Genomic DNA, 11,896 nt, shown 5'->3' on the forward strand with positions numbered 1-11,896 from the left:
GCTCAACCGACTGAGCCACCCAGGCGCCCCGCTGGCTTGTTCAATTTGAAGGAAGTAACAGCTTTGGGATTGCAGGGTCCCTTAGAGTCAGGGTAGATTAGGAAAGACCCATAAATGTGTCCCCCAAAATGATTTGAAGATGACTTGAAACAATATTGTTTATTGTCTCAGAGAGGGTTTTTGATTTTTAATATATCTATAAAGCACCAGGTTTTGTGTCAGAAAATTTAATTCTGTACGAAATAACGAATCGGGCGTACTTTATTTAGCCAGTAAAAACTGACCTGGTAATAATAGTATGAAAAAATCACAGCGACAACAGAAAATCATTCGATACTTGCCAAGCATAGGGTTTTACTACTTGAACTCCCTTCCCCTTCACTGCAACGCGATTAACTTTGATCCCCGTTTTCCAGGCCAAGGAAATGAGATTTGGGGACACTGGGCTCTATCTGGTCACCAACGCATTGGACGCCAGCCAGGCCCCGGCCCAGGGAAGGCTCCCCAGCAAACCTGAGTAACGGAGCCATGCCTCTGTTTGGGACGAACAGCAACCCACATGGCCAGGGGCACGATTCGAAAGACCGATCTGAAAGCGTAGCTGGGTGTTTTGGGGAACGCTTCCAGAAGTTTCTCCCTGTGGGAGATGCTTATAAAGTACACGTGTATGATGCTGAAAATAACGTTGTAACCTATCAAGGGAACCGCTCTTAAGGGTGAACTACTGTCTACTTTATTTTGCCCATTGGGAAAAGATCTTTGCCCCTTGGAGTATTAAAAAGGGAACACAAAATTGCCATCCTCCATAGTTTGTTCTCAAATCCCTGATTTATTGAAATCAGTGTGAGGCCTGTTTTAAATATAAATTGTCTTCAAAACCAAGCTTGTGATATATCCCGAATATCATGTAGACAGCCTGGTATATTAAAAATCACTCCGTTTTCAGCAGAATGGAGATGCGTGTTTGTTATTTCCTCCGTTCTGTTTAGTCTTTGATTTCCATTTCTGCTTTGTATACATAAATGGTGAAATGTTCGTAAGATTTACAGGAGGCGGAACTTATTAAAAATAAAATACAGGTAGCCATAAAGTCTGGAAACATTGCCAGTATTTTTCTTTAAAAAAAATTTTTTTTTTTTTACGTTTATTTTTGAGAGAGAGAGAGAGAGAGAGCACAAGCGGAGGAGGGGCAGAGAGAGAAGGAGACACAGAATCCGAAGCAGGCTCCAGGCTCGGAACTGTCAGCACAGAGCCCCACGTGGGGCTCGAAACCATGAACCATGAGATCGTGACCTGAGCTGAAGTCTGACGCCCAACCAACTGAGCCACCCAGGTGCCCTGCCAGTATTTTTCTAATAAATTGAAGCCCCTTGATGGTTTCTTCTAGGGTGAGGGTACAAGTTTGCGTGGTAGGAATTGTACGCACACATCATTGGAGGCTACATATGACAGATGTGTGTGCTGTGACTCACGGGAACACTACTTTAATGCACATTTGTTCGCTGAAATTTTACACAGCTTATGGAACTATGAATTGCTAGTGAGGGACCATTATATTCACGTGTCATAGCGATCAACTATTATGGACTATGTCTATGTTTGCAGACTTTATGCCCACCCTATATGACTTTAATTCAAAAGACTGAATAATAATCATTCATTAAATCTGATTAAAAGAGTCAACTTGATGGGGCGCCTGGGTGGCTCAGTCGGTTAAGCCTCCGACTTCAGCTCAGGTCACGATCTCGCGGTCCGTGAGTTCGAGCCCCGCGTCGGGCTCTGGGCTGATGGCTCAGAGCCTGGAGCCTGCTTCCGATTCTGTGTCTCCCTCTCTCTCTGCCCCTCCCCTGTTCATGCTCTGTCTCTCTCTGTCTCAAAAATAAATAAAAACATTAAAAAATAAAAAAAAATTTTAAAAGAGTCAACTTGAAAATGATACACTGCTTTTTGTAAAGTATTTCCTGTATGACAATCTTCCTAATTGGCCCCATTTTGTTCTGATCAGTAAACTTACCTGCATTAGTTGCAACTAAAAAACAAAAAACAAAAAACAAAAAACAATCTTATAGAATACTGTAAGACATCCACGACCAGGTTCCATCATTTGGTGACTCAAGGACATCGTAAGGGAGTGACGTGGAAAAGTAGTTATAAACTTGTGGATTATGGAGAATGGAGAGGTATTTCTTATTGAAATAAAAAGACCAAAGAGCCTTCACGTTAGCTCTGCTTCTCATAATAAAGATGGACAGTCATCCTGATGGATAATCTGAGAGTGACATAACCAGTGACATATGTTTGGCAGCTGTCGTTAAAATAGATTTTAGCAAGGCAAGAAAAACAAGTTGCTTATGAGCAACAAGAAATATGTATACACTCACTAAAATACACCTTTGGAAAACGCTAGGTATATGTGGGAATTTTCATGCTTAGTGGACACTTTTTTGTGTACATTAATGTCACCTTTGGTTATTAACCTGTACACTTTGGTTATTAATGCACACTTTCCTCAATTTAGATATTAAGATGTCCATTTTTTGGTAATGTTTATTTATTTTTGAGAGAGAGACAGAGACAGAGAGACAGAGACAGAGCGTGAGCTGGGGAGGGGCAGAGAGAGAGAGGGGGACACAGAATCCGAAGCAGGCTCCAGGCTCCGAGCTGTCCGCACAGAGCCCGATGCGGGGCTCGAAGTCGGAAACAATATCATGACCTGAGCCGAGGTCAGCTGCTTAACGGACTGAGCCACTCAGGTGCCCCAAGGTGTCCTTTCTAGTAATTCGATTAGGCCATGTCTGTATCTCACAGATTAAATGAGATATTCTGTAAAATTTCTAACTGTTTAAAACAATGTGTCCTTTTTTTAGCCCTATAATGAATATAAAATGGACCCTGACTGCCTGAGTCTTGCAAAATGTGCATTTTGAAAGAATCACTTAAGAAAGGAATCCTCCCCAATAGTACATCAGTTTAAGGTACGTGAGCTGCACATCCGGACTTTGTCACTTCTGGAAATATGTATAATGCCTTTTGAGGGCCTTACCACATTTTAAGGGAAAAAATATTAAAAAATAGAATTTTTCCAAGAGAATAAAACAGAAATGTTTCTAGATAGCTGACTCGTTTGTAAACATTTCACACAACTGTTAGTCTGTTTCACTTAAAACTAAGACAAAAGCCCCAAACCTGACACAGCTATTTGGGGCAAAAGAATATGCCAGAGCACCGCCCCCTGGGAGGGGGAGTCCCGATGCCTTTTTGCTGGTTTGTTTTCTTTCCATCAGCTCATTTTCTGCACGTCTTGACCATGTTTCCAAAGTGAGGAAGGGTCAGCTCTCTTGAATTCAGATCTTGTCGCCAAAGAAGTAAAAAAAACGGGACACAGACAGCGTTTGACCTGACTTGAGTAAAACCGGACAGAGAAGAGCCCTCACTGGAGGTTGGCAGCATTTTCTTGCGCTTAAATGTGGTTCCTCTAAACCGCGGTCAGAGCTCAAGCTAAGCAATCCCTGTGGAGGGGAGGGATTTGGGGGTCTACAGGTGGAATCGGTCACCCTTCAGTTCGGAGACAATGACGTAAGGAAAAGATGAAACTTCCCGAGGGTCTCCCCCGGTGGAGACCCCCACGTGGGGAAATGCTGACGACGTCCGAGCGTCTCGGGGTTCCCAGGCGGGCCCAGCCGCCGACAGTCCGCCTGCACTGTCAGCTTGCCGAGTGGATTCAGATCCACCGTGAAGCACTTGCCAGCAGGTGACTGCTCGGGCCCCTAAAGAACGCCCGTGGGGTCTCTGGGCAAGCCCTGTGTGGGACCGCTCAGTGACCATCTCCGTGGGATGCGCGCTATGTGAGGTCTCTCTGAGTGGGTCGGCGTGACAGGTCTTTCTGCGGGTGTCTGGGTGTGGGTCTCTATCAGAGGTCTCTCTGTGTGGTCTCTCGTCAGAGATCTCTGTGGGGGTCTCACAGTGCGGGGCGTCCTTTTCCCGCCTAACTGCACCACCGGCAGGAGGAGGGCACAGGGGACTTGCTCCTTCCTGTCTCCTGCTGCTCCCTCGGCATCCTGCCTGTGGCCCTTCTCTGGAGGGGCCTGTGGGGACCGCGTCCACCTCTGGGTGCTGCCGAGAGGACCCGGGAGCAGCCAGACTCAGGGACCCTGAGCTGTCAGCACAGAGTTCCCGAGGACCCGGGTGCTCTCTGTCCTGGTCTCCCCTCCCCCCCGACCCCCCAGGTCCTGGCTGCACTGTCACTGCTGGGTCCCCTCCCCCCAGGTCCTGGCCGCACTGTCACTGCTGGGTCCCCTCCCCCCAGGTCCTGGCTGCACTGTCACTGCTGGGTCCTCTCTCCCCAGGTCCTGGCTGCACTGTCACTGCTGGGTCCCCTCCCCCCAGGTCCTGGCCGCACTGTCACTGCTGGCCCCCCACTGCTTCCCCGGAGAGAAGCTGTGCCTGAGCAGGCCTGTGCCCGCTGCCCCTGCACCGGGTTCCAGGCCCACCTGCGGGGTCCTGACCCGCGTGGGGGCAGGGCCACCCCTGCTGCTGTCTTCAGGGTTCCTCCTGGGGTGGGACTCCCCACCACACCAGGGAGTACCCCCACCCTGACCCCCACCCACCTCGGGACCCGTCCTTGGGCCATTCGTTAAGTCCCAGTCCGCCCGAGGCCCCCAGACTGCGCAGAAGGGCACCTGCCCGGCCGGGCCTCCTGTGCCAGCCTGGCCGTCTGCAGAGGGGCCCCGGCGGCCTCCCTTCCCCCCTACCCCCCAACCCCGGGCTCCGCGGCCGCAGCGGGGGGCGGGGGGGGGGACCTTGGGGGTGAACCGCAGGAAAGGCTCCTCTCCTCGGGGCCTGCAGGTGGCAGTGGGCACCGCGGGCTCCTGGGTCACCGCACCCCGGGGCAGGGCGCGCGCGCGGTCCCTCGCGGCCTCTGCGCCCCCCACCCGCTCGCTCCCCGGGCCGGGAGCACGTCCTCGTCCCGCGCTGGTCCAGAGTGTGGGAAAGCAGGGGGGTGACGCTGAGCCAAGGGCGGCTCCCGGCCGATCTGCACCCCAGCCCCATCAGGGGTCCCGGGGCAGGCGACGGGTCGGGGGTGGGGCAGGATTCCTCCCACCGCTGCCGTCAGGGCCAACCTGGCCTCCAAACTCGGCTCCCGGCTCTGACGCCTGACGCTGTCTTCCAGGCGCCCCGGAGCCGAGGGGTTTCTGCCCCTGCAGACCCTCCCCTACAGCCGCCCAAGGTCAAGGTAGAGAGACAGCAGGACGGGAAGGCCGGAGCCAGATCCCAGGGTGGGGTCTTCTGGGTTGTGTTCCTCTTTCGTTTGTTTTGGAAACCGAAGGTGTGTGAGGGAGGGGGTCTGGAGTATACCACGAGGCCACCCTCCTTCCAGGGCTCCATTCCTGGGAGCCAAAGCAGGCACTGGGGGAGAGCATGCCCGGATCTTCCCCCCCGCCCCTCGGGGCACAGACAGAGGCCAGCTCCTCTCCTGAGATAAACAAACATTTATTTTGGAAAACAATAAAAACTGTGGCGGGAAGAAGCCATTAGCCCATAGAGGATGTGCTAACCTGAGAAAAATACATTTTTCTCTGTACTGTATGCATCCTTTTCCCAAGAAAGGCATGAGAAGCACACATGGAATGACCGGATGAGACACAGTTTTGAAGGAGGCAGTGCCTTGGGCAGTGGGGGCGGTGAGGGCGGCCCGAGGCTCTGGCCGGCATCCGCCCGTGGTGGCAGGGTCTGTCTGGGGACCCCGGCATCCTGGGTACGAAGGCCCACCTGCCGTCTCTGCCTCTACACCACTGGTTCTCGTTAGGACAGCCGTGGCCGTCGGGGGTGGCCTGCAGGTTGCAGGCGGTCTCTCTCATCACTCTCCTCTGCTCTTGGTAGGAGAGGACCCTGTGGTAGCAGACACGGGTACCTGCCTGGGGTTCCCTTTGGCGCCAGTTGACCTCCGAGGCTCTAAGTCCTTGGCGAGGCACCAGGTTCTCCTCTAGGATGCGACCCACGGCCGTCATGAGCACCTGAGCCCCGGCAGACTTGCCGTCCTCAACCGATGTGCCGGAGACGGGCCCCTGCCTCTGGGCAGTGGCTGCTGCAGGCTGGCCCCTGTGCCCGGGATCTTCCGGGCCTTTGCCTTTACTGGGAAAGATCCACTGCAGGAGGTGCCTCACGCTTTTTCTCAAGTGGCCTTCTGGAGCAGCGTCCTCCTTCTTGGGCAGGAGCTGAGCGAAACTGCTTCTTGAGGACTCTGCCGAGTCCTCCTCCTGGGCACGGTGGCTCATCACACTGGCCTGGAAGGACTTCAGCACTCCCGGGCTGAGCCTCCTGTAGGCCTCTCTCCCGTCGGCGTGGACGGACGCCTTGCTCCGGGGGCTACGGAGGCCCCACTGTCCCAGTGGGTCTGGCTGCCCCCGGCTGTTCTGTGCACGCGAGACGAAGGGAGAGGACGCCCAGGAACTTGACGTGTCTGTACTAGACTCGCTCTGGCAGCCGGACGGAGATCTGTGAGAGGCCAAGACGTCCGCCACAAGCAACACATCAGAGTGACAGTCTTGAAGAAGGTCATCGGTGGCACAGTCTTGCAGGAGCACGCCAGTTTCACAGTCTTGCAGGAGCACACCGCGGCCAGGGCCCTGAGGCTCCTCCGACTCGACCGACCCCTGGGGATCGAACCCTTCAAGCTGCGCCTCAACCTGGGCTTGAGCCACCGACGCTGGAGGTGTGGAGGGGCCTTGACTGCTCCCGGATGACCCTGATCTTCTCACGTCTGGTTTGACGCTTTGATTGTTGGCCAGCACACCGGGTTCCAAGGTGTCTCCCCAGGCAGGGGCCTCCTCGCCCTCCCCCACCTCCTTGGCCCGTTGGGTGCTCGAGGACCGGGATTCGAAGCTGAGCTCAAGTACCGACACGTGGCCGCAGGGGCCCCGCCAGGTCCGATCCCCGCTCCCTCTCCTTGGCTCATCTGTGGCCCTTGCTGGACTTGCCTCCAGGCTGCTGTTCTGAGGATCCCCCACGCCAGTCTTGCTGTGCCAGATTCTGCCCACGAAGCTGTATGCGGGCGTCTGAGGACGTAGCCCGGCCTCCCGTCCAGCCACAGGGGCCCCCGAGGGCCGAGGGCCGTCACCGGGTGGAGACTCACCCAGGGCCCGCTGGATTTCCTCACGTGCAAGGTGGGGGTCAAGGAGGGGACTCCCCAGGGTGAGAACGGACTCTTCTCTTATGACCTTCTCTCCTTGATGGGGCTGAGGAGGTTTTTCCAAGAACTTGGCTTCCGCCCCGGCCTTAGGTGGACGGGTGGCCGAGCAGAGAGTGGAGGGTGGTGGAAAGATTGAGCTCTTTTGCAGCTTAAACAAATTTAGAGGCTTGAGGACCTTGAGGGGCAGGCCCCATCTGTGCCTCATCCGAAACCTTATGATATGTGCTTCCAGCATCTGCTGAGTGTATGGACTGAGGATGGAGAAATTGTGGGGGATGTTCACGTGGGGCTCCGGGTGCTTGGAAAATGCGGGATTTCCAGTTTCCCTGTGAGCGCTTGGCTTTCCATGAGGGTCCGGGACATGGCTGGCAGCAAGCCTGGAATCATGAACACTCCCAGGGATCTGGCCCTCTGTGATCTGCCCCAGTTTCCTGCCCAAATGGGCTCTCAGGAGCTGTTCTGGATGATTCTGGCCTGGGCCGCTCGTCTTCATCAAGTCTGTGTGTGATCCCTCAGAGTTTATTCCTGAAACCTTCGATGAAGAGCTGGTCAAGCTCCCGTGTAGATCTCTCCAGCCCCTCCCCACACTAGGCCCTGCATCCTTGCCCAGGTTTTCTCCTGGTGTGGTCCGCGCTGGGCCCCTCGACCTGGTCTCCTGGGCAGCCTGGAGGCTTCCGCTCTGTGCCTGTGGCACCTTCGGGGGCTCGCCCTGAGGCTGGCCCAGCTCCACGGATGGTTGGATCCTGTGGGGCCCGCCACCTTGCTGCTTCGTGGACCTCTTTCCAAGATGTGGTTCCAGATGGTTCTGGAGCTCGGGGCTGGTCAAGTCCCCGGAGGGGAAGGGGAGGACGGAGACTGGCCCGTGGGCCTGGGAGGCCGGGCTGTCCTGGGGAAAGTCGGGAAGGACCTGGCTGAAAACTTCCTGAGATCGTTTCACCACAGAGGGTAGAGTCCTGTTCCTTTCTAGTTGCTTCTTCAAAAAGTGACACTCCAGGTTTTGAATTGCATTTGGGATGAAAGATGGCATGTTATTCTGGATGGGAGGGTCCGATGCCTCACCGGCCATCTGAGGTGGGAGAGAAGGTGGCCCCACTGGGACAGAGGGTGCAAGGTGGGCCCGGGCCTCGACCTGAGCCGGAGGCGGGGGCTGGGACTGGGACAAACTTGGGGTCAAGGCTTGGGGCTCAGCCACAGGGTGAGAGAAGGGCTGCTCCAGTGACAGACGAGAAGCTATGCCAACCTGAATTTGGGATGGTAAGGCATGAGAGAGTTCATTGAAAACGACAGAGGGTGACTCCAGTGGGGGACCATTCACACGGACAGTGGCCACCAGGGACTCACTGTGCAGAATGGGGAGACCCCAGAAGAGCTGGCTGCATTTCAGCCGTAAACTGTCCCCCGAAATCTTGGGATATGGAGGCTGCTCAGGGCCGAGCAGCTGTTGTGGCTCGCCTTTCATGCTCCGGAAGGATCGGTAACCCACGGCGTCCCGCCCGCCCCGCGGTAACGTGAACGTACTCCCCAGAGAGTTCACGTGGTAGCCTGACTCTTCCTTCTTTTCCTTCTCCTTCCAAAACCTCAGCTCTGTTTTCTTGGTGATGAGAATCTCCAGCAGCTTCTGGACATCAGGACCGATGAAAGAGAGGACGCCGGCCTCCGCCTGTCTGTTCCCGGGGCCTCCCCGGAACGAGGCCTCCGGGTGCTGGTGGGAATGAGGCTCTTTCCAGGATTCCAAGCGTGTTGAGACGGAGGGGCTCCAGGCTTTGGCGGCTGCCTGCCACCAGGACAGGGCCGAAATGGGACAGCTTGAGAGGCCCAGGCCCGAGATGGCTGGGATGGCAGAGGCGACCCAGGGGGTGTGTGGAGACGGGCTCCGTGGGACGGCGTCCAGCGGGCGTGCCATGGAATTGCACTGAGGGAGAGCTAAAGTGGAGTCTGGCCGAGGCGGAGGGCTGGCCTCCAGAGAAGGGGGACGGGGCGGGGAAGGGGAAAGAGCAAGGGCCTGGGGTGAAAAGCCACCCAGGGGAAGGCAAGACTCTGGTGGCCAAGGAGCACTCAGGGAGGAGTTCGAACGAACAGACACCGAGGGGGTCGTTGGGGTTGGTGACGGCGTGGAGGCCAGAGGAGCGGGGGACGCCCGCGGGGCCCTGGCGGGCGCGGCATCTCTCACGGGCTCCCTGCGGGGCTGATGGGCTCTGGCAGGTGCTGCTTTGCCCTTGGCCCCAGGGGCTTCTTGCCCCAAGAGCTGCTGAAGGCCTCCCTGGTCAGAGAGCCGCCCCAAGTGGCTGCGGGAGACACGAGGAGGCACGCGCTGCAGCCGGGAGCAGACAGGGCCAGGGGTGGCCATCACCGCCCTCCGGGCCCCCGCACGCGCTTCACAGCGCTCCCGCCGTCCCTCCCCCCGGGGCCGTATCCGATCTCCGTCCCCAGGGCTCCCCCCGCCCCCTGCAGCCCTGGGGTCCCACCGGAGGCTCTGAGAGGCCCACCCGGGAGAGAAGGGGCAAGATTCTTTACCTTCGCAGAAGGGAAACCAGGTCCCGAACCTCTTCCAGCTCCTGCAGGCAGGTTCTGTAAGCTGGAGGCGGGAGACCCGGTCACAGAGCCGAAGGCGGGGTCCCGGGGGTCTTACGGGAGGCGGGTGCAGTGTCCCTTTAGGGGACACCTTTGGGGGATTAGACTCGGGAGCCCCGAACATCGGTGTCCGAGGCCACGTGGTCTCACGGTGGCAGCAAGACCCACGGTGGGGGTCGCTTGGTCCTTTACGGAGAGCTTCCCCACTCGTGACCTTGTGGGGGGAGAAAGGGCCAGGTCGCCTCCCCGAGGAACCTGAGCAAAGTTCCACAACTTGGCCACAGCTGGAGCTGGAGGTCCCAGGCCCCTGCCGGGCGACACCCGTGTCCGGCCCCTCGGGCTGGTTCTGGCCCAGAATCTGGGAGGCCTCGGGGTTCCGCCCTCCGTCCCGGGAGCCTCCCGGGGCTCTGTTTCCTGAGGGACGGACGCGGGTGTCCCGGAGACGGCGGGGCTGGGCGCTCGGAGCAGGAGGGACACTCGCCAGGGGCGCAGGGCTCCGCGGCGGCCCCTTACCTTTCAGGATCTCGCTGTTCTTGCCTCTGGTGCTCCTTCGCCGTGGCGCCACCTGCTGCAGAGACGAGAGAACACGGGGTTGGGGGGACGGGACCCCCGTCTCTCTCGCCTCTCTGGCTGCAGGTGCTCTGTGTTCAAGAACACCGCGACTTCCTACATTCAACTCATGGGGCGGGGGGGGGGGGGGTGGCTTTCTTTCCTGTTCGTCATTTGCAAAGTGGACAAAACCGTTCTCGGTTTTTCTACTTTGAAGAATGGACGCGCGGGTTTTCGATGCGAGAAATCTCTCCGTCCCTGTTCCTCTGCTCGAGAAACGTTCCCAGACCTGCGGGTGCGTCTCAGCGCCTGGAGGAAGCACCTCGCTTCCCGAGACCCGAGCCCCGCTGCCACCCCTGCTCGGGGCCTCCCGGGCTCGGCGCCGCCCTCGATCGGCCCCAACCAAGGCAGCTCTCCTGAGACACCTGCCCCGGGAAGGTGGCTGCCGGCCCGGTGCCCAGCAGCCTGTCGTCCCCCGGAGATGGAGCTCTGGGCCTCCTGTCCTCCCCCGGGGATGGAGCTCTGGGCCTCCAGTCCTCTGGTCACTGTGTTGGGACCATGGCCCAGGAGCCCTCTGCCACACCCGGCCTCCTGGCCCGAGATCTCCCGGGAGAAGCCCTCCTGCCCCTCTAACCCCTGCCTGGTCTGGCCTGGCCTGGCCTGGCCTGGGAGGATGGTGCTCTCTTCTTCCCCCGGGAACACCCGTTCTGCTCTTTCCCAGCTCGGGAGTCTCCCCAGTGACTCAGAAAAGTGGAAACGATAATAGAAAAGAAGACGGAATCCTCCTCTCTGCTGGGTCCAGGCCAAGGTTCCTTACCTTTCTGCTGCTTCTGCATTTCCTTCGTGGTGCTGAGGATGTTGGGTCCGTCTGGAAGCAGGAGATCAGCAGGAGGAAGAACGACAGTCCACACAGGAAGCAGAAGATGGTCTGGGTTGTCCAGGAGGGGAGGCTGGAGCTCAGCCAATCAGCGCTAATGCTTCTCAGAGCGAAGAGAATATTCTCCATCTCCTTACTCGAAGCGTTAGTTCCTGATCCCACTACTGTCCTCGCGCAACTGAGCGCTGAGCTTGTACTTGGGGACAGAAGCCTCAGGCTCACATCACATCACATCACACCACATCACAGAGCCATGGCCTGGTCACAAAGGGCCCCTGAGGGCAGGGAGGGGACAGAAGTAGCTGGACCACGGCCCCTCCCCATCATCCAGCCTGCAGCTCCCTCCCCCAACCCTCCGGCACCTCCAGGACCACCCTCCTCCCCAGCTGGAGATGGACCTTTGTTCCCCAGGAACTCTGATAAGACCTGCTTCCTTTGAGATCTCTACTTGCGCTCCCTCAGTTTCACAGCTTTTAAAAATCTGGTGTTGTCCCTGGAATTTTTGGTTAATTCCCAGGGAGTTTTATTCTTGGGCTGCCCTCTGTCTGTAACTCCCAGTTTCCCCACATAGCATGGTTTTGTCTTGCATCACCCCAGACACGGAACTCAAATTTCTGTTGTACTTCCTCAACCGTGTGCATTTTGAAAACATTTTAAAATGCTTTATGTCAATGAATAAATAATCTTCAGCTAGAGGGACTCAGAAAATT

General features: G+C 57.0%; 1 protein-coding gene across 1 annotated transcript; it reads right to left on the bottom strand.

Annotated features, from left to right (window-relative positions):
* Positions 1–5,471: 5,471 nt before the first annotated feature.
* Positions 5,472–11,454, bottom strand: LOC147574680 (spermatogenesis-associated protein 31E1-like). The gene is made up of 2 exons (XM_086684726.1): positions 11,127–11,454; positions 5,472–10,328 (listed from the first exon to the last, which is right to left on the bottom strand). Exons 1-2 carry the CDS (start codon positions 11,313–11,315, stop codon positions 5,532–5,534), a joined length of 4,986 nt encoding a protein of 1,661 aa, XP_086540852.1. The 5' UTR covers positions 11,316–11,454; the 3' UTR covers positions 5,472–5,531.
* Positions 11,455–11,896: the final 442 nt, after the last annotated feature.

Source organism: Puma concolor, chromosome D4 (genome assembly GCF_028749965.1).
Source record: "Puma concolor isolate L17-30 chromosome D4, mPumCon1.1.hap2, whole genome shotgun sequence".
Lineage (NCBI taxonomy): Eukaryota > Metazoa > Chordata > Mammalia > Carnivora > Felidae > Puma > Puma concolor.